We start from the raw sequence: 27,768 nt of genomic DNA, 5'->3' as shown, positions 1-27,768 counted from the left end.
ATTTAAACAAGGGGGAGACTCCTCTTAAGGTAAGGTACTCTGGAGGAACCTCTTTCTTTTTATTAGCTGTAGAGTGATGCTGATCTCCTAACGTAATTGACTTCAAAGCTCCCAGAGGTGTGGTACATGGACCTCCAAAGTGCCTGCCTGATCCTGGAGTAGGTAACCATGAACAAATAACACTGTTATCTTCTATTTTAATGTTTTTAAATAGTAAAAAATGTAACCCAAGGTATTGTTCAAGGAAATATCTAAGGCTTAAGTAACTTAACCCTTGAAGAGACAGGAAACTTGGAATTACTTTTTTTTTTTCCCCTGCCTTTTTTCTGGTCATAGTTATTTCTGGAATTTCCCATTCCCTCACAACTACAATGGGACTGTTTGTGTTAATAAGCACTAAAAGGCTGGATCTTTATTCTGCACTATGTGTCAAAAGAATCTTGAGGAAGTTTTGACTCTGATGAATAAATATTCCAGATGAAAAATGAAATTAAATGTAAACGGTGTTTTCATGAGAACATATACCAGATAGCATTTGAAACTGATATAATACAGTTTCAATATAATTGTGCAGCTTTAAACAATTAAAATAAATGTTTTAAAAAACCCAAGTCATTCTATGATGAAGATTTTACATGATACATTTCAGCCTGGCATTAATTTTATACATAATAAGAACCACTTGGTCATAAGCAGCGTTTAGTCTCTGGGTTTCTGTAACCATTATACAGTAAATGACAGTGAAGCCGTGGGCACTAGTTGAGTAATAATAATCAGTTAAGACAAACTTATTTCAAAATAATCTCTTGTAGCCTCCTAAGCCATGGAGTTAATCCACAACAGGGTTCTAAACAACAATACCAACTTCTGCATGTCAGCAGGAATGCTTAGGACCTGCTAATATTTGAGGAAGTTTGCCATGTGACATGTTTTAGGATCACATTCCTAGAAAGAGCTTTGCTTTAATTATTCTAGGAATGAATTCTGAGCAGGTGAAGGAAATACTAGCTGCAATATGCAACTTATGTCTTAGAAAGACCCTGATTTACCTCTAAATATGAAAACAAAAAACCCTCAAACTACTTAAGGTACTTTCTTTTCTAAGACATTCTTTTCCATCCCTCACTTCCCAGTCTAACTACTGGGAAATTACAGAAAAATATTTCTTTTTTTCAGTACTGTTATCAATGACTTAACAGCCTTAAGTTGTGATTGTTTTGTATGGCACAATAAATTTCTGTTTAGAAATGCCTGGTGCTTCTCTTTCATCAGGTTTTTCTGCTTTCACTGCTGCAGGGTGGGGTTTTTTATATGCAGCAATAGTTAGCACTTCTAGAGTGAAACTGGGACAGGTGTAGATAAATGCTGGTCAGACGATACAGCATCGCAACAGATATGATGACAGAAAGTGAAGAGAACTTTGTGCCTTAGCCTCCCAACATGCAGGCTGAGGTGTGAGAAGATTTTTGACTACAAATACAAGCAGCAAGTAATGAGAAAGGCATGGTTATTTAAGAGGAATGGAAATGCCACAAAAAGAAACTATCATAAAATGGTTGTAAACAAATTTAAGCTGGAAATAAGAAGGTTGCCATAATAATTAGGAATTAGGTCTGTCCTTAGGTATTCTGAAATGGGTATAATCAGCACAAAAGATCTTTGCAAACTCTGTTATAGAATAGGTAAGTTTCTATTAAAAGTGATTACTGGCAGCAGCAGGGGTAGGACTGCGTAACTGCAGAAGATCCTCTGACTGAAATGCCTTCCTGAAGGATGATCCGTTAGTAGAAAATAGCAAGATGAAGGCAGCTTGGGGGAAAACCTGTCCATACAGCAGATATAACTTGATGGTGCTGCCACTGGTGTGGTGGCATTGACATCAGGTAAGAACCTCGCTAGGGCAGGGCTCTGTTTAGAGGTATACCAGAGACATCTGAAATGCTAGTCTAGATACGCTTGTTGGGAGCTTACTTGCAGACCCTGACCTCTCAAGGGCTGGTTTAACGTTGGGCAGTAAGGCAATCTCCCTGTGCTTACTGGATGGGCTGTGAAATGTGGGCGTCATGTAAAAATCCCTTCACGGCAGAAAGCAACTAACTAATCAGAAAGCAATTAACTTGTTTCTGTACCTAATACTAATTAGGAAAGCACTAGGATGTGAAGGGAGGGGCTTTTGAGCGTCTAGTTGCTCAGAATTCAGAGTTGAAAGAATTGAGAGTTTTATCTCATGTCATGATTTCCAGTGGATTTAAAACTGTCATATTTCCAGTGGTGTTTTTTACTTCACTGACTGAAAACCTCAATGAGGGTATTGAAGCAAGATCTGAACTTAACCACAAATGTCCATCTCATGCTTTGCCAACTGTCATTGTAATGTGCCAAAAGCTACTTACCATGCATGCTTGCAGGAAAAGTGGCCTTGGCAAAGGAATATAGCACAACGTAGCAAGTTTTTATGTTAGTTTCCTGCAAGCCTGATTCTGTCTTTCAAGAAAATCTAGGAAGCTCAAGCCTTCTTCCCTCTGATACAGCTAAATTGCTTCCTCAGAAGTGAGGGATGGAAAAGAAAGTACCTTAAGTAGTTTGGGGTTTTTTTGTTTTCATATGTAGAGGTAAATTAGGGTCTTTAAGTCATAAGCATTTCCTTTTGCCGCTTTAAAGTAACTTTAATATGGATTTGCCTGTTTAAACAATGCAGACTGAGCATGGGTATTAAGAGTACTGGAATTAATCAGGCCTAAACAAGACAATTTTCTCTAGAATTGATCCTATATAGATTAGGCAAGATGACCAGATGAGGTAGAGTGAGCATACTTAAAACAAACGAGCAAAAAAACCCCCAATCTGTTCTAATGTGAATACTAGGATAATGGGTGACTAACTGGTTTTTATCGTAGTGTGCCCTGCAGGACACATTTCAATCTAAAATACAGAGAGGACTTTTGTGGCTTCCATTAAAACTATTCCTGAAGCTAAATCCCTCCATCTTGCTCAAGAGTCGTTCCTCAGTGATGTTCTGTATTAGGCAGTCATGAGTCACAGATGAAAAAGGTGATAACCTTGGTTGCCCAAAGCTCTCTACATACCATTAATATCCAATCACTAAGGAGTGAAAAAGCACTTAGTGGAGTGGGGAGAAATTCATTTCCTCTGGCCAAAAGGTGAAAAGCTGATGAAATTCCTTTCATGCAGGGAATCTCAAATCTCCTCATTGTTAGGATTTTAGAGATTGTCATCAAGAAAATGCAATCGTTTTTAATTTACTTGGTCCTTGATTGATACTGTACTTCAAGCCATTTAAAATATGTAAGCTCAAATTATTTTTAAACAGTTTTCTTATTACGTATATATAAAAAGATAATTAGGAAAGCTCACTATAGGTGCATGTATTACAATGAACTCTTGGCACAGTGAACATGAGCACGAGCCTGTGATTTCTATGTATAAATATTATCCACATAGTGTTAACAGCATGTGTTTGGGATGTGTAGAATGTCAGCTACAGCCATCTTGATCAAACTCCGGAAGACTTTTTTGATTAAAGGTCTGCTGCCTGCCATATAATTCCACATAATACTCTTGATTTTTTTTTTTTTCTTTGATTCTTCTTAAAAGTTTAAAGATACTAAAAATTCAATTAGATTATTTTGTTTATACCATCACAGTCAATGTTGAACAAATTGGCAAATACTGGATTTACAGGCTTTCCAATATTTCTTTCAAAGTCATATTTGCTATGATGAAAGTTAAGCTGTGGCAGGGAGATTGTTCTTATATTTTGTCCTGGTTGAATTTGTTCAAGTTTCCTAATTTGGGAGGAGAAGAATTCTGTGGTTTAGAATTGTTGTCAGATCATGTGGATCATCTTTCTCAGATGTCTGAAGTTTCTTAGAAACGAATACTTTGCTACCTCTGGTAACACAGACTATGAAACATTAACTTAACTTCCAGCACTACTACAAGTATCTGTACATGTTAGAAATAGGCTCTAAAATACAAATCCCTAGTATCTTGAAACTGCTAAGTTCATACCCACTGTATTTTGTTTTTATATTTCCCTTCTACAACTCATGTAAAATCAATCTGACAGATGCTAACACAGATCTGAGATGAATTAGAAAGCCATTAATTATCCTAAAGGATGTGTATGGATAGGAGCACTGTATATTTTGGGCTGTCAAGACAAATTGACCAAATGGCTTCTCTGTAACCACCCTGCAACTATGGCAGGCTAATGACAAAACTCAGTGCATGGTATTTCTCTAAACCTAACGTAAAATCTAATGTAAGAAAGTGGTTAGTGGATTTGCCAAAACTACTTTTTCTAAAATATTTAACTATGGTAGCAGTGAGAAAACAGCAAAACCATTAACGATAATCTTTACTTTTGACCTGTGATGCAGATCTGCAATTAATGGCATGAGCAGTGTTTCCTTGTGTATGCAGAGGCAGATCTTGGGCCCCTCAGGGACACAGTCCACTCTGCCCAGAAGGGCATCTTGAGGAGGCAGTGGTTGGACACCTTTATGTTGCTCTGATCCTAGTATTGATGTCCCAGAATAGTTTCTTAGAACAAGGCGGGACAAAAGATAGTTACCTTGTGCCAGGCTTATTACAGAAGCAGCTGGAGAATTAACAGAAAGCCCAGATCATGTAGTGCTATCCTGTATCACTCACGTATCTCTTTCCAGAGAACTCCATAGAGGTGGAAAATCCTTCTTTGGGCCTGTTTCAAACTGGAAATGGATGCAAACTTTGGTATAATCTTAGGAGACCTGCCTGCTAAAGAAATATGTTCTCAGAGCTTGTTCACAGGAGTCTGAGCTTGTTCTCAGAAATCTGGCCAACTGCCCACTCAAGCTGTTGCTTGTGTGTCAGCTGGCTGGCTTTTATTAGTAAAGACTCAGTGTGGGTCCAAAAACCAGTCTAAATTTTTAAGTGGATTTATATGAAGTTCTACAAATTTAGATGCCAGGCTCGGAATAATTTTTCACATTGTGAGCTGTCTGCTAAAATATTTACACCATCTCTAAAAGCCTATTTATTATATAGTATGACTTTGTAATACATAAAGGGTTGCTTGTGGAACATGCATAGAATAGAAAAAGCAAAGATCTATATATTGTACATTCAAACTACTGACTTGCTCTATATTGCATATGTATACAAGAAGTCAGAAAAGGGCTGGTCTTATTGGTTTACCTCAAAACAGAGTCTGCTTAAAAGGAAGAAAAGAAAAAAAAAGGGGGGGGGGGGTGGGAGGGGGGCATGACTGTTCAACCATTATTTGCTGTTTGTAAGATACAGCACTACAGAAAGCCTGAAGTGATGTTCTGTTTCAAATGATTTCTGTTGGTTCATTGGAGGGAGTAACTGAATTCCTTCTTCATTTATTAACCACAAGGTGCATGAGGCACACAGAGGAGATATAGATGGATTAAAGTGCAACTCTTGTCACTTGTGATGACTGTTCTTGTATCCTGTGAATGCAGGCAAACATGTGGAAGGAGCTGCTATATAATTTCTGGAATGACTGTCTTTGGAAAGAGCCTCTTCTAGCGATGTTACTTCCCCGGGCAATTAGAACTGCCTGATATTTGAAGGACGCTCTTCTCCAAAGATGCTACTACAATCCAGGCAACTATGGCTCTCCAGAGCAGGTTTGGGTTAAACAGCTAAAATGGTAGTTGTCCTTCACAGATTACGGATATAAGATGAACAACCCCAAACAATTTTCTCCCTATCCTAAATTAGGAGGGTTAAGTACAATTACTAGGTATGTCAGAAAGATATGTTTTCTTCAGTTCTGTTTTCTGATAGAATACCATGGTTAAGAAAGCTGAGAAGTGAGACTTGCTGAAAAATACAGGAAGGTTTAAAGGTTTCTTGCACTCTTTTTAATTTTTTCTCCCCCTTTCATTTTTTTCCGTTTACTCTTATCTGAACAGTCTCAAGGTCAGTAACAAATGTAACCTGAATGTTCTTGAAAAAAGTATGTATTTTCTCATGGAAGTGAAACTTTGACTTGTAAAATAATTTCTTTCAAAGAAAGATATTCATAAGTAATTTTACTTGTGTGTTTCATTAGTATGCCATCAATATGATAAATTTTAATGTGAATATTAGTAAATGAGAATTGGCTGTACACATGCCTTTATTTAGTAAAGATATATTCTGCTACAGAAAACTTGAACTTAAACTAAACAAAGCCTGTCTGTATTTAGAGTTTGTGTGACCTGTATTTTTGTAGTGGGTATAGGTCTAGAAGTTTTATTTTCTTCTTTAACAGGCTTTGCAAGTACAGGACTGTAATACTCAGAATCTTAGAAAAGTGCTTACCGTGGAGGTGAATCAGGATACATGACGTTGACCTGAGAAAGTGTATCCAGATAGGAACCAAAATCAAAAGCTGGGGGAAACTCCTCCATGCAGGTGGATCTCAGCTCTCCAAAAGAGCCACCATAAGAGAAGCCATCTGGAGCTGGAAAACAAGCAATTAATACTTGCTGCTCTTTTCCTCCATGGTGGATTCTCTGAGACAATATCACTGTTTATAACACTGCCATAAATCAGAAAATAAAACCTATCTGAGGCAGAGGAATTACTGGTATTCTGGAACAATCAGGTTTCACAGGACATTTCTATTCCTTCAAGAGAAAGTTAACATCATCTATAGATGAACTGTGGTGTTTCAGGCTATGGCACAGGGACTATATATTTAGTGCTGCCCTACAAGATGCAAGGGTCTAAAGTCTTTCTTGTGCCTGAAAGGTTGAAAAGGAATGTTGGTTCTGCTGCATGCAGCTTCAAACATTAGCAGGACTGCTGAAGTTCCAAGGAGCTGCATACATTGAAACCTTGCCAATTCTGTGAAGGTTTTTAAAAGGCGGCTTAGGTGTTTGATTGTAGGTATGTGTCTTGAGAAAGTGCTGTTCTTAATAAAACCACTAACAAAAAGGGGAAAAACTGGAAAATAGTAGAGAAAATCATCCTGCTGCCTGCTCCAGGGCTTTCTTAATGCTTTCACTCAAGAGCTTCATAGCTCCACAAATATCAAGAAATTACTCCTATTTTCTGTCTTAGAAGATTGTTAGCTAATGCTCAACATTCCGGGGTAAATTTCCCTAAGAATGTCCCAAGCTGTGGTAATGCAGCAATCTCCACTTCCCTGCCCCCCACAATAAAATGATCCCTCCTTTTCACTCAATGCATTAAAATAGTACCTGGAGAGAAAGGCCGGCTTCTAAAGTGACATCGAAGCAGTGTCTCTCAGCAGAGGGTAAAAGGGCAGGACTCACCTGAACTGCCTGTTCCTCCTTCTGGCAATTTTCACCTCTGCCAATGTATTTACCAGGACTAATCCAGTCTATCATGCACTGTGCTTTCCTTTTGCTTGATAAGTGAAGGAAGCCAACTTCACAGTGACTCCTGCTGCTCCCATGCTGGCCAGTGGAAGCATGCCGAGATATTAGGACAGCATGCGCTGATGTAAAATTTTCACTTTGGTAGACTGGCACAATTTAGCTTAAGATTATTCTTTTGAATTTCTCTGAAAATAATCACCATGCTTTTCTTTTTCCATTTCTCTAGCATTATTATTTCTAACAAGCAGTTTGAAAATTGTCATTTACGTTTTTGCCTGGCTTCAGGGTTTTTAAATTAACATAGCAGTAGATTTAAATGTAGTGATTAAATCTTAATGGTCAGTATTTTATCATGCCAAAATATTGCTGTTCATGGGCAAAACAGTAACTCCAATTTGGGTTTAACTATTTAATTCCAAATTTAGCTACTGAAAAGCAGGAAAAATAGATGTTACAATAATAGTAGACATTAGTTTTCTGGATTTTTTTTTCCCTTCTTCCCTCTGTATGTTACCATGGGAGTTTGCATTTCACTTATTTTGGAGTCTAAAATTTATTCCCAAAAAATAGATGTTATTCACTTATATGTATAAATGTTTCTGGAAAAGCCCCAAATAATTATTCCTGGCTCCAGGTGGACAAACTGATCCTAGGAAATGTGTTTCTTTTAGACACAAAAATTCCTGGTCCAAATAATTAAATGATGTCCAATTGACTTCAGTGGATACTTGATTTACCACAGTGAAATCAAGATTTGAGCCAATGTGTTTTTGTGTGGCTCACTATTATTATCTTTTCTATATAAAGAAAAAAACTCAAGAATACGCAAAGAACTGTACTCTCATAACAAACCGCAGAAAAGGAGCCTAACCATAGATATAATTGTTGATGCTCCACTCAATTCATTAATCCATTTATCATTTGAATTTTTACTAGCTGAAGACTTACAAAGTAACTTTTTGTAATTGTTTTTTCCTTAAATATAGAAATAATCAGATTCTGTCATTTTCTTGACAAAGTGGCTTTCAACTTCTGGACAGCAAACCCCAAATTGGCCAAAAATATAATTCTACAATTCACTCCTTCATATTCCCAAATCCTTTTAAAGTATGGGGGGGGGGGTTGTTGGAGGGGTAAGGGGATAGGAACTGGCACTTTTTTGTTAGGAAACCAGTCTCTTTAATGATGACAGTAGTAATGACATTGATGTCATCAATGACATCATTAACGATGATGATGGTTGTAACAACATTTTGATGCCCTGTTGTTCTGTTTATATCCAGTTACTAACTTTTGTGGTCAGAAGTAATTGTCCAGTCATTTTTGTAGGCTGGTGCACACACTGCAGAAGTGAGAACATTCCTGGCTTTCCAACAGATAGAAATTACATTACATGCTATAGCAAGGCTATAATGGGATATGAAAATAAACTATCAGGAGTCTAGTGATGGGGAAGTAATCTTATACCATATCAAGGGAAAATAGGCTGTTTAAGAAATGCTGTTGGCATTGGCCTTGTTTATGTTAACCATTAACTTTGGAGCTTGTACTATGTGAATTCAGTGCTAGAACAAAGATGCTATTAAACTACAAAGCTGCCTGTGACCTACTTACCCTATTTTTTAAATTTTACTTTTTTTTTTTTTTATCCCTTGCACAGTGGCCAGATGCTTTTTGTTGCCCATAGCATGAGATTATTAATAAAGTTAAGCATTATCTTGCTAAACTAGCTATCTTACCATAAACAGCATCTCTCCTCAGATGCGGGCGTCTTAAGCGTCCATCCTTTCGCAGACTGCCAACAATGATTGTAACACAGGATAGAAATAGCACAAGTCCAATCACTACTCCAGCCACCAGAAGGGGTGAAACAAGTAAACTGGTATCATTTCCGTTTTCACCATAGCTGGGGAATTCACTGGTGGGGCTGCTCTGGTTCAAGTGAACTTCTGTACAGCAGAGAAAGAAAGAACGTGTCGGTTGTGAAAAGAGACCTTTACAAAGTGTGATAATACAGATGCCAAAACTAAGGGCTTTCAAAGCCCTAATAGACAGCCTGAGACAGATCTGTTTTACACATTCATGCTCTTATGGACAACCTATTTATTACACTGATTTCTGGAGCTGTTAGTAATTGACTCTGGGGGAGTCACTCGGCAATCGTTTCCCTGTTATTGGGGAATATCTTGCTGGAGTCAATGACATATGTTGCATAATTTTGCTTATTCCTGGAAAGATTCTTTGTATCATGAATTGATTGATGCTGAAAGAACTTCAGTGCACAAGGAGGAATGTACAAACTCAAAAATTTGGGCTCCAAGTGGAACAGAGGAATTGTGTGTTGTTACTAGGTGTGAAAAGTCTCCAAGGTTTTGTAGAGAAAGTTTTGGGCTAGAGTGAAACAGAGGAGCATGCTTTTGTAGCATAAGGCATGCTTTAGTTCATGGGATGAGTCTGCATCCCAAGAAACTGACTTGGAGCAGAGGGGGGGAGGGGACTCATGCAGAGTGGGATTCTTAGTGAGGGACTGGATTTCCATCAAAGACGTGGCTTTTTATTAGGCAGAAGCTCGGGCAATATGGTGGTCCTCTTGGCTTTAACATCTAATAAATTGTTGACATAGAAAACCATCACGATGAGCACTTAAAATTTGCTCATTAAAAACCTGAAAGTAAATAAACTTTATTGCCCTTTGGGCTCGCCAGTGTGTTTAAACAGTAACCGAAAGATGGTGCCAAACCTGTGCTTTAGTCCAGGCTTTCCTAGCATTCAAACTGGCTACATGCCTTGCGGAGAGGTTAGGTTTGGTGCAGTCATTCTCATTTCATCCTCCCTAGTTTGGCCTGATACTGTGTAAAGAAGGAGCTGGGTGGGCAGGCAGACCTCACCTTAAAACAGTGTGGAAGTATTGTGGTCCAGTAGGTAAACCCTGTGCTTCACCAGGTGACTGCAGACTGAGCTGAGCTCTGTCTGGCTTGTGCACCTTTGTTTCAGGCATGCCATTCCACGGAGCAACACTACTACTCCTACTTCCACCCCATTTTGATTTTTCAGTTGAAATGTGCTCATGTTGTATGTGGCAAAAACTATAACTGCTCTCCTCTGTTAAAAAACCCCCAACCCTCTAGATGTATTATTTAAGTTCAATAATAATTCTGCTTAAGGGAGAAAAATGGAAAATGCAAGAATATCCCAAACTATGAAAAGTCAGAATAACTCCAGTAATTTACTTCCAAGTCAAATATCCTTTTGAGACAAGCTAGAGAGTATCAAAGAGTAAGTTTTCTCTAGAGAATCAACCGGTGACCTATGATTATACATGTGAATTAATTGCCCATAGACGTATTTATGGCGGATTGCACTGCTAATGGAGGGGAGGTAAATGTTAGAAATGATGGGAAAAAGAATTCAGGATTTCAGCAGATGGAATCCCTGCTTAAGTAAAAGGCTCTGTATGTTTATTTGTGGACAAAAGTTTGGGCATGCAGTAAAGGTAACCAAATTTGGGCCTAGTCTTGAAAACAAGTTGCAGTAGGCACCCATTCTCCTATCCTTAATCCACAGTTTACTAAAAAAACCCTACATACACACACACACTCCCTCAGATAAAAAAGAAGTCTCCCACTAGCTGCTCAGGATCAGACTATGTATCGAGTAAACTAGAATTTTATTGATGCAAGAAATTATTGGACATGCATATATACCAAGACTAGCTTTCAAATATGGCATGGATATATTTTTGTATCTGGCTACATGCCAGTTGAACAGATAAATAATTTGTTTTCTACAGGAACTAAGGCTAACAATTTTGCTCTTTTGAATGTTCTGTAAAGTGAATATGTGCTTTTGGAAGTGCAAGTGCTTTTTACATGGATAGATGTTAGCAGATAGTTTTCAGCAATGTTTTCCCCACTCTTTTCCTTTGGGATATACTACCTAGTGTCTTGCAGTCACAATAAGCTTAAAAAGATGATGATGGCTTCAAGCCAATGTATATTATCGTTGGCTAACGCTTGACATTGAGAGAACTGACTAGAAATATAAAAAAACTGGGGAATTAGCATGTAGTAGGGTTTTTGTTAATTTTTTAGAAGCACTTGACTGTTGGCTGAGAATTTTTATAAGCAATTAAGATAGCCAAGAAATGTGCTGAGCTTTTACAAAGCATTTTATGCCAAAAGAGAAAATGGAATTTTCTTAAAATTAAACTGATTCTGTAGCATTAAATCAAAAAGGTATGGAAAACTGTCCCACTTAATACTCTTAGCGCAAAGAGTTTTTGGGTATGGGGTACGTTTGAGGGGTGGATTCCGCTGATCTTACAGCCCTTGCACTAGAACTAAACTTCCTCAAATTCTAATCATGTTCCTCATTCGTACAGTTTTTTTAACTCTCTCTGTTGGTAATGTGTCCAACAAGTGTGTACTCCCACTGACTTTCCATAGCCTTGTTTATTCAGATTTTTGCAAATTCTGTCTTTGAAAGATGCAAATATCACACCAGCGCCAATTAGTTTAAATCACAATTGCAGGGAATTGACACCTGAACTGAAAGTCCTGGCGGATAATTTAATACATAATTTTGGCTGACTTGCAAAGATAAAAGGGAAGAATCAACTTTGTTGCCATTATGATGAGAACGTGAGCCTGGGATATGAGGTTGCTCCATGCACTATCAGGCTTGTTGTCTTCAAATTGAAGCCAAATAGTACTGTAACTGGAGTTGGTGATAAAGTTCCTGTCAAGTTCAGTGGGAAAGAAAAGAGGCTACGGTGAGTGCTTTTGGATCTTTTGAAACTTGGACAACTTCTAAATGATCCTCTTAACAGGGACTGTCTAAAGAAAAGAGAAGTAGACTAGATTTTTTTTTTTTTTTCTTTCCAGTTGTGTATGGAAGCCAGCTGGTATCTTAACACATTGACTATTTTTGAGATTCCTGTGGTGCCACACAGTGTGAGCACTAATATTTGGTCCTATTTTGCTTTATAGGAATTTAACAGGTTAGCAGTGACTTCAAATAGAAAGTACTCTCTCATACTCTCCACTTGTACTAGAGGTATTATTTTTTTTATTTCAAGACAGCCCATTTATCTAGCACGTTCTCAGGGCTTCCTTACCTGTTCCAAATCTTGTCTATTTTACCTTGTTTCTCACCATCATGAATCTTTCTCTTTTTTTATGTCTTAGACTAATTGAACGCAGTCTCTGCTAAAGACAAGATACATTACAATATTGCTTTTAGTAGAAGGAATGAACAACTCCCCTTACTCTAGCTCCTAGAACAATGTGCAGCTGATAAAACTTCTCTTATGGTATTATTTTCAATTTGGCACTGTGAGACTTCACAGACTGACTTACTACTACTGGAATTGTTGAGGTGACTAACAACTACAGAATGAGACGCCATGTTGATATAAATTCTTTGGTTTTGAATTTTTGGGGGGCAAAAGAGTTTACGTTACTTTTGGCAAAGGAACATCTTACAAGTTTTTCTCCTTTTATCCAAATACATCTTTTGATAAACTGTACATTTCTGTATATAAAAATGCTATGTTTCTTCATTCAGAATTGAAGTATCTGGAAATTTATGTGAAGCCCATAAATATACCAGCAATAGCAGAATGCTAACTTTTTTTTTTTTGAGGTAAGTTGTATTTTTTTCATGAAACTGCAAATCGTAAACAATACATGCATAAATATGAATACTTTATATCTAATCCTCTAAATATGAAATATATTGGATGCAGAAACCATTGCTTTTATCCAGTGATGGGAGTTGTGTAACTAACCAGACATGGCACAAACGGAACATGCTGGCTGTTGCAGTCGTGAATACAATGCAAGGGGCACATGTAGCTGAGCAAGCACTTAATTTAGAATGAGAGTACTAGTGGAAAATTGCCTACACTATCAATTCAGTGTTAGACAATAAATTAACAATCTGCAAAACCCCTTAAATATATTATTTCACCCAGTGCTCCTGCATCTCAAGAGACCAACTTGTAAAGTAACTCTCCACATAAGTGAAGGAGGTGTAGTACAACTTGAGGTTTTTTGTGTATGTTGTGCTTTCTCATTAATGTGTCTTTGAAGGGACACTTCTTATCCCTTTCTAATTTGGCAGAAAGTAATGTTGAAGTTTCAGTTGGGTCACGTCCTGTCAGAGTGAAATGTCTTAGTGTGCAGATGTGTCATGGGAGCTTGGTTCATCCAAGATATAGCCCTTTATTAGGAGTGGCTTCTCTCTTCTTCACTGGCTTTTACCTGCTCATATCCCAAATGAGACAGAAGGGAAGCACAACATATAAATGAAAATCACTTCTCTCCATAATGAATCAGCTGGGGTTTTTTGTTTGTTTGTTTTTTGTTTGTTTGTTTGTTTTTTTCCTGAAGGCACATCAGCTCTAGTGAAGCCACAATGGTGTCTGTAATTGATAGGGATTTCTTTGTTCCCTTGAAAAATCAGAGATGATTTTAAGGCTGGCTCTTACTAAGATAACTAAGATAACCAAATCTCTTCCCCTGGTTTAAAATCTGTCTATCATCTTAATAAAGATGATAATTCATTCCTCTATCACTGATGGAGAAGATGAGACATGGAGTGGTTTTGGTTCCTAGACTGAAATGTGCGTGAACAGCTCATGAAGAAGTGCTTGATGTGTTGTACTGGAAGGATTTTGTGTGCAGAATCATACACCTCTACATCCCTGCCAGCCTCAGTTAAGCCTTGTCTGAGTACAGAATGGGCTTACTGATTACTTGCTGAACTAGAGCTGAAGCACACTGACAGAACAATGTTGTATTACATGTACACCCTAGGTCAGTACAAGTTTTTTGGGGTTGATGACCTAGCACCTCCTATTAGCTTTAAATATGCTGTATTAAGAAAGTGTACAGGACTGGAAATGAGTAGGAAGAGGCTTAGAATAGGATAGGGCATAGTATGCTTTGATTTTAAAATAATCACAACAAAGTATCTCAAACACTGAAGCAATTTAAAGCATATTTCTGATATCCTTTTTTTTTAATCCCTGGTTGGGACAGTGTTGGAATATGCAGTTTCTTTATCAAGGGGAGGAGACTGACAGATGGCAAGAAGGAGTTGAGACGTCCTAGTGAGGCACACAGATAAGCTAAATTAGTGGAATTGATGAAGATTTTGTTGATTCTGCTTTTATGAATGGTTCTTGTTCAAAGATGATTTAGTCTGGCCCACAGTGACCAGTTGGATTCTGCACTTCCTACTGTACTGTGAAATCAGCCTCTGGCTGCAGTTGCTATCAGGCTGCTATCACACTGCTTATTCTGTAGCTCCCAGGCAGGAGTTCACAAAATGAGTAAGGTAGGTGCATTACAAAAACAAGCTGAAAAAGGTTTTGGAACACAGGCACTGGCTTTGGACAGAGTATCACTGTAGCAAGGGGGACAGGGATATTATTCAAGTCACTGAATGCAAAGGTACCCCTGTAGGAGCTAATTTTTTTTTTTTAAAAAAGGTCTCTGTTGGATTCAAAGCTATTCCATCTGGATCCTGAGGAAGGTTGGAACCTCTCACTTATGCTAGATATATACCAGGATGTCATCTGCTTATGGGACTTACCTTGGTTATCCCAAGTATACATCAGGAGTGGCTTCATATCAATATCTGGCCTGTATTTGATTTACATTATTACTTTGTTCAACTCTTATTTTTGTGCAAACAACCTGCCAGTTTTAAATGGAATGGCAATTTAACAAGTTTCGATTTTATTTTTTTTAACCTTTCCAATCCCTAGGTGTAGTGAAAGTATTAAAAAAAATTCAGTAATTCCATAAAAGGAAAAGCTTAGGAGAACAGCTCAGCTCTGTCAGACACAATATTGAAATCAGCACATTTTCCATAAAACACTATGGATGGATCTATGGTTTCTTCTCACTCCTTGGTTAAGAGACCCACTTAATGATAAAACTGGAGCCCAATACCCCCCCCCCCCCATGGAAAAAAGAGGAAAATACTGTGCTTTTTAGTAATTCTAACCAGTTTGGATAGGGAAGAAACTAGGTATGTTCTCCTCAAATAGCTTCTCACAATCTACTTTCTGTCTTCTCGCAAGACTACTTTCTGTGCTTCTGGTGAGAGGTTAATCTTGGCATGCCTGTTGTTGAGTGCTCCAACACATAAGATCTGCAGCAACTGTGATGGCAACTTATTAAGGTAGGAGTAACTAGGGACCCAGAAAGACTTAAATACTAAGTAAGTACAGGGAGTTTGTAGCTATTGTTAAAATATAGAAGATGGAAAATTGGTCACTGAAGAAAGGGTTTTGTAGGTCTGGCTATGGCAATGGCTTGTGTCAAGTGTAATGAATTAGGTGGCACTGCCTTAACATTTGAATGCGTTGAATGCTTGGGGTTCTTTAAAGCAGCTATACAGTAGTGCAGACTGCCATGCTACAATGCAAACTCACATCTGCATGTTTTTCACACCAAAAGAATAAAACCACTTAGCTCACCAGTTATACTCATTCAGCTATGGGAACACTGCGCATCAGATTCTTCCTACATTCTAGAGGGATATAGGAAGCAGATAGGAACTGCTACCTTAGTATGTTTAATGTTTAAACAGTGTTTAAAAAGAACTGATGATGATGCTAAAAGCAGGCAAGGCTATTGGTCCTTTTGCGTTTATCTTACTGTCTTGTAGCAAAGTTTAGCAAATGAGTGGAAGACTAGAATAATCTGGGAAATGTCTGCTCTATAAATCAGTTTTACAAGAGCCATACAAATAGTACAGGGAAAGGAATTTTCAGTTCGGGAGGCCCAGGAGCGTATTTAATTCTCTCACACTGCTTGCCTCTGCTACCTACAGCCTAGGGGCCAGTCACGTGTTGTCCTCCTGTTCTGTATGCTTTTCTGATTTGCACACATAAAATTAAACTGCCTCTTAAGCTACAATTGTTATTCAATAATAAACGTGTAGGAATTGCTTCAAACTTTTACCTTAATGTGGCTTGTAAAGGGCATCGTATGGTGTACAGATTCATAGATCAAGATTGGTTGATCTAGTTTAACTCATGTATATTGCAACTCAAAACTTTCATCCAATTACTGCTTATAAAAGCCCATTACCTTGTGCTTGATAGTAGCTTATCTTCTGGAATGGTACTAAGTAGTTATTTGACAAAGTCGATGAATAAATACATTTTTGCTGTCAGTTGTTGCAACTGTGACATTTAAAAGGTTCCCAAAACCAGATGATATTCATTATTATTTTTAAATTTGAGGTAAAAATCTTTCTATAGCAATGGTTAACTAGTCTTGCCTGATTATTGCTAGTGGGACATAACTGCAGCATAATCCAAACCCATAGGAATGACATTAACCAGGCAGGGCCCATAAATTTAGACTAAGGTTCTCTGCAGCTCACATTACCTCTTTGATCTTTCTCACTGCATATATATGTTCTAATCATAATTAAAACTTTTCACTGATTAATAGTAAAAAATCAAAACCTTATTCAGACATGAGACTGTGTGATAGGGACATTTCAGTTTTATCTGATGCACTCAGCTTAAAGTGAATTTGGAGCATACTTACAGGTACAAAAGCTGCCCATGACCTTGAGAAGCTCATCCAAGGCAGAAAGGGTGGCCTTTCCTCTGAGATATCTAACTCTGCCTTTTTATCATGTCTGTTGGCTATCAGATAATGACTTTTCTCTTCTTGCATTGACATCCTTATTATAGAGCCAGAATGAATAAGATTGGATCACCAGCAGCCTGCAAATTGAGAATGTCAGAAGCAAAGAGAATGTGGCTGCAGAAGGGCTCAGAAAATAAATCTTTTCAGATGCTGTGGCTTTAGGGTATTATGTTGATGTCACAGCAGCATGTATAGGTGCTGTTTCAAATTAACAGGAAAAATCTTCCAATTTTCAGATCCATGGTCTATTTTATCAACATGATAAATACCACTGCAGTGAAACAAATCACTCGAAGTGTAACAGCCCACTTTGTGATGGACAATATATTTCTTCCTCTATTTTCTCATACACAAACAACTTTGAACTAATACAATTTTATAAGCAGGACCCGAACCTATTACTTTTTTCAGAAAGTCTGTATTAGGGCTTGGAAATAAGTATGATGAGAATCCTATTTTACCCATTAAAGTAAAGTTACCTTCATAAGCTCAGATCCAACTTAGGTTGGTAGTGACTTGACCAGGGCAAAAGCAATACTTTTTTTTTTATTGTGAGAAACTCTAGTATTTTGGCACATAAGCTTCTCATATAGAATTCGGAAAAAAATATAGCAATATAATAATTTTTCTTTTTATTCTGAGAGGGAAAGGTTTGAAAAAAATTTAATTGGAAAACAATTATATATTTTACCTCAGCAGTCTGCTTGAACTGTGATCTGGATGTCTTGTGTTCTCTTTAGGAGGTTAAGCTCTTTCTGAACTATATCTAATGTGACCTAAAGAGGTAGCTATAGGGCAGATGACAGCTCATGGAAGATGTAGCCCTGGCAGGAAACCTAATCTATACTAGGGGGGGTGGGGGGGGACCAACCCAACAGCCAAAACTTTCCACAGAAAAGTTCTATTCTTTACAAACTTTACTTTCTGCCTCCACAGAGAAAATGAGAAGGCAGTGAAGAAATTCTTGCTCTAACAGTAACAACTGAGCAGCTGACCTGTGTTCTTTTGCCTGCTATATGCATCTATGAATCTGTAAATCAGCTATCCACTTCTATTATTATTATACTGGCTGAAATTTATGAGACTTTTTAAATGATGAAGTTTCATATTTTCCTTGTGTTGCATTGAACTATTCAACTGGCTCTACTAACCAGCATCTTTCAGCAATCATTAACCTGCTCACATGATTTGAAACTCTGGAAAAGAGCTAATAAAGATGCTATCTTTAGCATTTGAGGTTGAACTACTAACTGAGCTTCAGGAATCACGTCCACCTTATATATATCTTGAACATTCCCAGAGTGCTTGTGGTTATGTGCTGCTTCTTATTTAGGACTTTTGCTATTGAAATAATCCTATTTTTTTTCCATCCTCATCTCCAGTCTTCAATAGTAGTAATCTATTAAAAAAAAAAAAAAAGTAGAGGACTGATTCACATTTACTGCTTAGAAAATAATGACAACTGAAATACTGATCTATCTAGTTATGTAAGGAACTGAGCACTAAGACAGAAACCTGTTAACAAATGCTGGAATCCAAGGATCTTTCTTTAAGAGGTGATATCATATGTGATATATCTTGGTCTGTCTTTCAAGGTGACTTGAATTTTTTAAAATAATTAATGGTTTTGCAGTGTTGTTATGCACTTCCATATGAATTATAGTGTTGATGTCACAGATTATACAAAGCCTATAGTATGACTTAAATTATCATTTGTATCTGTAAAAGCTACAGCAGTATCTGTCTGCATAAATCAAGGAGTTTTCTCAAACCATTAAGAAGCGATTTCATTCCCTCAGATTTTGTCTGAACAGGAGCAGGACTTCTGCGTAAACAGCTGCAGGAATGACAATAATAGCAAAACAGATATTGATTCTTGGGGCGATTTCAATCACCTAGTTTCTTTGCTGCTAAAGGAGCCACCAAAATTCAAGGACACTGAAAGATCTATAGAAATTAAATTACTATTTGAAAAACTGGGGGGAAAAATTCCTTTCTTTAAAATCCCTATTGCTTACTATAGAAGACCCGTTTAGTTAGAGGACTGGTAAATCAGAGTACAGGACTTGCCATACAGCCAAACACCATTCCATATATATGCTGTGCAGTGTCTAGGGGCTGGCTGGATCATATCATGTATTCTGCCCCCTCCCATATTTATCTTTGGCCGGCAGAGCTGAGCCAGGCTTAAAGAGGAGAGAAGACTCTATGCCACTGAAGGGCTGGAAAAAGTAATTCCTCCTCCCCCCCCGCCTGATAGGCAGTGGTGTTTTTCCTGGAGTAGCATAACATTCTGCTGCCTTGCATATATAGCTTATTTTATAGGTTCCACATAGTTCCTTCTTATAAATAATATGATGTTGGTTGCCTTCCATTTGAGATGGCAGAGGAAGGACTTTAAAAACAACCAACCCCCCACCCCCCCAACAAGTGTAGCCTTTAGGGAAGTACATTTATTCACCTTTCTATATAAACTGCAGCATGTATATGTGTGTATTTTAAATGTAAAATGTAGTTTCCACTTCAAGGCTAGTTTCAGCATAGGGTAAACATCAATAGCTGCTAGAGATGAGGTAGCTACACCTTCCTATCTGCTGGGAAGTTGGAAGAAGTCCTGGGTTGTTCCCCAAATAGAAGACACATGCTAAGAAGGGCTGATATTTACAGGTGCCCTGAGAAACATCTGTGTATGCTGCACCATTTTATCTCCAGGCAGTTAGAAGTCTAGGCTGTGGGTATTCCTCCCTGTTCTTAAAACTAAGCTATTTATTATTTTCAAAGAGGATTTAAAGAAAAGAATATATTTCTAAAGGAAACAAATTGCAGTGTGCATTGTTCTGCATTGCTACCAAATGAGATTGAGTGAGAATAAGATTTAGAGAATAGAAAGATGCAGAGTAAGGCTAGAACAACAACTTTGGCTTTTTCTGAGCATGCTGTTTCTTAGATTAGACTCCATTTAAATAATTATGTGTTATGGGAAAGTTGATTAAATTTTGATTTACAAAGGTTTTATAAATCCCTTTATAATGAATGGTGTTGCATGTAGGTTAGAACCTCTGAGATGCCCACAGAGCACCCTTGACAATGTCTTAACCCGGAATACTGACTGTTTTTAAGGCTAGCTAGTTTTTGTGGCCTTTTGAACAAATGGGACCAGAAAATGGTTCAGTCCCAGAAAATAAGCATGCCCTGCAGGGGTGGTTCTAGTAGGACTACCTAAATGAAAGCTCTTTTAGGGATACTGCCTGGAACAACAGGAAGAGAGAAATACCGTCCAGCTTCCACCTTCTCAAAGTAGCAGCTTCATTTCAAAGAGATATGCTTTGTATGTTTAGTCTAATGTTAAAGGTCACTAATTGTTCTTCTTGCAGTTTACCAGATAACTGTGATTTAATCTCTGGACACAATTGCTATTTTGGATGAGGCAGAATGATCTTCGTTTGACTATTAGCCCACCACTACAGCACAAATTGACCCTTGATTGTTTCCTGAGCCCTGCTGTTGACTCCTAACATGCCTGTATGCAAACCATCCTACTTCTATTAATATTCATAGTGGAAATGTGTCTGTTAAATTGTTCCCCGTTTACCCACTGGAGAGGAAAAAAAGAATTTTTGAAAAAAGCTTTGGGATTCTTGGTGGAGAAACTATTATCTAGGCTGATACAAAATCCTCTTCTATCCCCTTTCAAGTGCATGGGCAAATATATGGAGAAAGATATAAACAACTTTGTAATAGAAAAGGAAGTTATTTCTGTTCCTGGTTATCCTGATCATACATGACTGCAAAGAGATTTTCATCTACATACTTACTAACAGCAAGGACTTTTACAATTGTTGATTAACAAATTAAAAAAGAATCACAAAAAAACCCCCAAACAACCCCAAACACCTTCTTCAGTTTCCCCGTATTTGCCTTAATTATTCATTTCAACTATGTGCTGGCAGATAAGTGTTACATTGTTAGGCTCATAATGAGGCCAAGAGGATTCACATGGTGTGGCCAGTTAAGGTGCTTCTATTCAAATTAACTAAACATACTTCTTCCCTACCAAAAAGGTATATATTACATTATAGTCTTGCAATACAGGAGAACTCAGAATGTCCTTCAATATGTGGGTGATGTAAAGAGTTCACATTAGAAGAATTTATCACCATCTCAAAGAGCCTGCTAAACTTAGATATGTAAATTGTATGCACCTGCTCTTATGTGTACTCCTATTTGCATGGGGTAGCTGGATACACTGCTACTTCAATTCTGGTGTGAATATATGAACAACTTCAGTTTCTTATGTGTGAACAGTCAGATTAAAAGACATTAGAAGATTAAAAGCAAGTTGAAATTTTATATTCTTTGCATTAGTTGAAAATGAATTTTTTTGTTAAGAAACTGATAGCATGAAAATAGCTCCTATTTCATATGACACAGTAGAAATACAGTGTGTGAGGTGGAGAAAAGTGAATGCTTGGTGAGGTGGAGAGAAATGAAAAAGGCTTATTCATGGAAGTGATGTAGCACTGAAAGTAATAAAATGGTGCTCCAGGATTACTAGAGGAATATCAAATCCTAGCAAAATACAATGGGATATGTGTTGTCTGTGCTGGACACTATCTTCATAATGACCTTGCAATTAAAGACTTGGGGAAAATCCCTTCCAACAGCAGTAGAGTCACAGGGCTTTGAACAGCAGTGAAAACTTGGTCCTTTCCTGTGAAAAGGTCCTATGACTCTTGGAGGCGACCAAGTAATAACCACCATGATTGAACCCCAGGGCTGGAATTCGTATTTTACCCCAGTGATCTCCACAGGTCACCTGTCCAAAGTCTGGTGAGACACACGGCTGAAATCTGAGACTTCCACCAAAGATCACCAGTCTGCGTGACTGTTAGCTAAATGACTGAACCAACTGCATGCTAAGACAATATGGAAGCCTTGAATTTAAATTGCTTAAAGCAAGAGCAATGCCATAACTGATTAATTTGCTGAAATTGAACAAAAATAAGCTTAGAAAAGGTGGCTGTTTTCTCTTTAAAGCTCTTGTGCCATGATGTTAAGTATGACCTCCTGATGGTTGTTCTAACTGGATAGTGAAATATGTAAAAACCCGAGATAAGCCTCATATTAATTTTTAACAAGCTAACAGTAAGTTTTTGATCTGCTGTAGAGACAAGATGTAAACTCAGAATTACCCTAATTTTGAAATATTACCTCACCTTGGAGTAGCAGGTGAACAGCTATTTCTCAGAATTTATAAAACCATGGACTTCACAGCATATCCTAAATTGTATAATTGTACTGGCAAAATGCCCAGTTAGAATGGCAATGGAAAGTGGATACTTTTTTGATTGTTTTTTTTTATATATATATGTTTTGTTTGTTTGTTTGTTTGTTTTTAATCTGAAGTGCCCACTGTCCTGAAGCTTGAGGGCAAAACATTAAATGGGAAAGGTTTGAAATCTCTGCATGTATCAAATAGTTCCTTTAACTCCTCATTCTTGTCTTGTGCATCACAAGATATCTTTTGAAGGGTCTTAACTGAGTGGTGAGGGGTGTCTTGAAACCGTACTACAGTGATATGTTGTTAATGACTTGGAGAAGGGAGAGCTCCTGCCTTCCATTGTAAATTGGTAAGGGAATGTGGGTTGATGTTAGGTGTGGTTTTTTTGGTTTGCTGGTTTGTGTGGGTTGTTTTTTTTGTTTGTGTGTGGTTTTGGTTTGTATTTTTTGTTGTTTGGGGTTTTTTTTGTTTTTGTTTTGTTTTGGGTTTGTTTTTTTTTTTGGTACTGGAGATAAAGGGACAGACTGCAATTCTTTACCAAGGAAGGTATGAACACTATGCAAAAATAAAATCTTGTTTGAACCCCTGCCACCATCTAGATAGCTTTTGCATTGGTATTAATTGGAGAAATGTGCTAGAAATGTTAACAAGGATAACCACTATGCTTTATGGAGCTACACCTACAACTTTATAATGTTCAGCCTGTGCATGTTGTCCTGCTACAATTTCTTCTAAAAGCTGTACTGAATATCATATAGTGCAGGGACTTTCCCTTTAGATCTTCTCATCTCTCTTGTGCTGACAGCATATGATACAAGAAATATCATGCAGTTTGGATTATTAAAATAATTAATATTTACTGTGTCACTTGTTCGTACTATCTTGTTAAGTCCTTCTGGGGATGAGATCACAGATTTTTCTAACTAGCAGCTGCTGCATAGTTTCCTAAAATACCAGATTTTAAGGTTGGGCCAAGGAAGACAGCATTGATGATAAAAACAGATGGCCTCATTGCTAACAATATACCTGAGATTGCAAGCACTGAATGCTTGTGAAGGTGTGGGCAACCCTGTTGATTCAGGAAGTGCTAAGACTGTTCAGTGAGCTTTTTGGTTCTGAAAGGAAAGTCACTGCTTCTGTTCATCTTCTATATTACTTGGAGATAAACCCTGTCTGTGAAGAAAGATTAGAGATACCCTAATAATGCATATGTTTATTCCTCATGTTGCCCTTTACCAGTGTTTCATTATCCAAAAACTCTGCAAAGACAAACATATACATATCAACCTCAGAAAATTACTGTGATTGAGATAAAAAGTAATGAACAATGCATAATGCATTAATTTACAATATTTGTCAGGATGATTACTGACTATGAATTATGGTCTTATCTCCTCTGATTAATTTAGCACAAGATTTCTTTTTTTTACTCTCTGAGGTAGATATCACTGTATGCTGTAGTTTCTTTTGCACTACTACTCTATCCGAAAAAGTCTTCATCTCTACTAGTTCCTGAATCATTATAGGAGGAATCAATACAGTGTCCAGTCAAATTATCTTGTGCACTGGCTCAGTTATTTGTTCATCTCTCAATTATTCCCAAACATGAAATTACAAAGAAGCAGACACGTCACCAAGGTAGGATTCCAAATGAGCAGGATGTCAGTAAGATGTGCTGGGGGAACGCTGTCTTTTTCAAAACTGCATTATACCAGTTTACATGTGCAGGTTTAATGTACATGCATAATGATCATGGTATGAGATCAGATTAATTATTCATCCATGCAAGCATCTGTAAGTTAGGAACGTAACTGCAATCAGTATTTGCAAGCTTACTGAATTAGATTTGAAATACACTGGGGTTTGTTATGGTTCTATTTTTTCAATGAAGCTTTTATTCTTCTCCACTGGAATTTTGGCAAATTGGTTTTGATCTTAGTAATTTTTTTTTTGTAAACTCTAAAAGCAATTTTAAGCAGAGAAATCTAACTCCAAGGTTCTACCTTGTCTTGAAGTAACAATTTTTATTTCTAATTAGTATGTTCCTGTAAAGGCAGTGTACTTCATTTTCATTATTGGTATTGAATCACAAGAGTAAATGTGGAAGAAGGGTGCTTGAACCTTGGAGTAACATGTAGTTGATCTGCCACATTTGCTTTAGATGTGGCTTCTTTAGGGTGACAATACCTTCCTCAGTGGAAGGAGGAAGAAGTCATAGACGAGATGGTGAGAAAACCCTCATGTGCGAGAATGGGATCTTTCTTTTCAAAGACCATTTGTACCAGTTGTTCCATTAAGCTTTGTCCAAATAAAAACACATTCCTGTTTGTCCTAGTAGTTAACACTGAAGACCCAATGAAAACAGTAACACCTTTTCCTTCTGCTCTAGCACCTTGTCTCTGCTGCTTGCACAGAACAGCTTTTGTAGGGTGGACGGGAAAAAGATGCAGGAAGTTCAGTCACTAGCCTGTTCAGTTAGGTCAAAGACTGGGTTAAAAGGATTAGATGCCTTACCACAAAAAGCACTCCTGGCTGCAGTGTGCAATTTGGGGCTCAGAGGCCTGGAGAGAGAGGAACGGGTTGCAGCTCTGGGCCCCATCAGTACGTACATAACATTTGTATGGAACCCCTTTCTATGGTAGGGATGTGGTGACATTTGTGATGGATGTCTTTGAATTAATGGGATATTTCGCTAGTCTTATTTACTCTATAAACACTGTCCTTTGTGTTCTTATTCAAGATAATTTAATATGAATACATCAAACACAGAAAACTCATGTCTGCCTCCTACAAATGTGTATATACATATATTATCACAAACAGTTGCTGTGCTATGATCGCAAATCAAGATTAGTATGAAATCAGTTTGCCTAATGTCAGCCTTAACCTTAGCTTTCACTTATCACTCTTTAATAAAGAACTCTTCTCATTCTTGTTGGCAATTTCCACTGATAAAATTAGGCTTTTTTCACTGCAACTTAGCAGACTGAAGCAAGGTTTTCATGTTTCCATAAAGTGGTAGGAGAGATGCTGACTTTAAGGCATGTTTTATTTCCATTTGGTGAATGCCAGTTTGCCTGTCCTTCATAACTGCGGAAGAGACAGAGGAGGCAGGCTTCTCACCAATCTCTTACCTTCTGACTTGGATGAAACACATGCTAAAGGGAGTGGATTGAGAGCAGAACTATCCCTGTATAACTCTGATGCTGCAGGTACCCCATTTTTCTAAGTAACGTGTGGCAGGGCATTGTGGTTCCCTATATAACAGGTCGCATGGCTTTTGGTGGGTTACAGAAGAAAAATCTGTGGACTTATTTTGCATTGTGTTAGCTCCCTGTTAGGATAAAATAGTGTCCTGCACAGTGAGGATGATGTGGTGCTTGCTGGACTTTGCAGTGGACAGCTATGTGACTGGAAATCTACCACCTATATATCCAACATAGTTTTTTCTGTCCCAGTAGAAAAGATAATGTATCAGGAACTTGGCATCCAAAGTCTAAATGCTTGCTCCCTTTTCAAAGGGAAAGCGTGGTATTAGTGCTAGAGTAGCATGTTCCCCAACACCACATCATTAAGATGTCAGCATCTTTCATGAGACAAGTCAATTTCTCAAGCACCAAACAATAAACTAAGTGTGCACAATTTTAGCACATCAAGACTGTGACCCCTTTTTTTGGCTTGTTCAGTCATGAAATCCCATGCTGACCTCTATTAGTACAAGTATGATCCAATTTTGTCAGAAGAACACTATTGTGTACCTACTGAAAGGGCTGGCAGCATTCAAATTGCCTTAGTCTTCTGAGGACAGATGGTTGCACTGAGGCTGTGAATTGACACACCGATGCATTTGAGTGGAGCGGTGCTTTAACTGAATGTGTTTCGTAAGTCAACAACCAAAAGGGCAATACCTTAACTCTGCTCTTCCTTGAATTGACTTGTAATTTAAATTAAACCCAACTGACACTTTCTGTGGCACATGATCTATGTCTGATGCTCTGTGTTAAGTCATGTTCTAATTCTGCATATTTTTCCTGCACTTTCTATGACCTGTGGAAGAGGGATGAATTACCAGCACACTGTTTCCTTAAGCTGAGCAATTACTTCTAATGAATATTACATGGTTATGTGAAGATAGAAAATAGGAAAAAAGAGACTTGCTATGGAAACGTGTTTTGGTTTTTTTTTTTCCTTGATGCTTTCATCTCTTCTGCAGTGGGGATTACTGCGCTATTTATTCTTTATGGTGAAAGTATGGCACTTACGTCTGTTAGATTTTTCATACTTTGCTTTATATTCCTTAAAAAGTGTGAAATGTGAGTAACATTCCTGTACTATCTTTGTGTATTTTGGTTTTGTCCTGATGATGTTTCCTTTCTCCAGACAACAAAAATTAAGACGTTGCATTATACCTGTCTTGTTCATGCATTTTTATCATCAGGTAAACTTTCTGTCCTTCTTGCTAACTCATGTTCCACGGAGTATTTCCAGAATGGGGTTTCTGTAGTACTTTGTGAAGCCCATGCTGACTACTATCTCCAGTGTAGTACTTGAGGCAAGAAAATGTTTGGAGCCCAACAAAAGCTTGTGGACTCGCCTCACTCTATCTTATTGAAGTGATGAATACTGACCTCTTTGTTTCTGTACCAGTTATGTACTTCTACATGTTTCTGCTGTACTATATCATATACTATATTGCTAGTATTGAGGATTCCTGCAGTGAAGTATGTGTGAAAAAGAGCTAGCTGACAAGTACAGGGATACACACTTTATTCTCTTGGTATTAAACTAGTTTCAAGAAAGAGAAATGTATCTCTGCACTGCTGACACTGAGCCAACAGTTTCAGTCTGAGAGGAGGCAAGAGAACAATGATATTTGTAATCCCCTGCTAAATGCAAATAAGTTCTGTGTCTCTTCTGGAGATTGCTTCCCTGAGTCGGTGGAGTTCATTTACATTTTGGTGACATCTACAAGAATTTTGCCAACACAGCTTATTATTGCAAACATTGTGTCAGTTCTGACATTTCTCTTTCCTGGGAGAATCCCCAGAATGGCTGTTTTTGTTCTTAGTAGCAGACTTGCGGCTTCATGAGCGGAGTCACACAGAGAGCAACACCAGCCTTAACCATTCCTGTCCCTCATCTGGTCGAGCACCATTCCCTGAGTTAAGCCACCACAGCTTTTTATGGCTATGGTGTGAAGCACATTGTGAATAAAAACCTTCCCCACAATAATTTTACTCTGGAAGCAGAATCGGCACCCTGGCCTTGCTCCTTGAGCAGACACAGGATTGGTCCCCAGGCCTTGCTCCAGAGCAGATGCACATACAACTGCGTCGACAGAACTCAGGAGAGCCATGCTGTGGTAGCGGGGCTCACCTACGAACACCAAGCAGATCTAACTTGCAAACAGGCATGTAATTCAACTTCAAATTAATCCAGCACT

General features: G+C 37.9%; 1 protein-coding gene across 1 annotated transcript in view; it reads right to left on the bottom strand.

Annotated features, from left to right (window-relative positions):
* Positions 1-27,768, bottom strand: part of BEAN1 (brain expressed associated with NEDD4 1) — a 63,483-nt gene that overhangs the window by 10,181 nt on the left and 25,534 nt on the right. The window contains exons 4-5 of the mRNA XM_069793425.1: positions 9,104-9,313; positions 6,340-6,481 (exon numbers count right to left, since the gene is read on the bottom strand). Of these exons, the coding sequence (XP_069649526.1) occupies positions 6,340-6,481; positions 9,104-9,313 (352 nt within the window). The remainder of the gene's footprint in view (positions 1-6,339; positions 6,482-9,103; positions 9,314-27,768) is intronic.

The sequence above is a fragment of the Haliaeetus albicilla genome, chromosome 10, assembly GCF_947461875.1.
Source record: "Haliaeetus albicilla chromosome 10, bHalAlb1.1, whole genome shotgun sequence".
In the NCBI taxonomy this organism is placed as follows: Eukaryota; Metazoa; Chordata; class Aves; order Accipitriformes; family Accipitridae; genus Haliaeetus; species Haliaeetus albicilla.
Note: the sequence above shows the minus strand (reverse complement) of the source record. Positions and strands in the feature narration are given on the sequence as shown.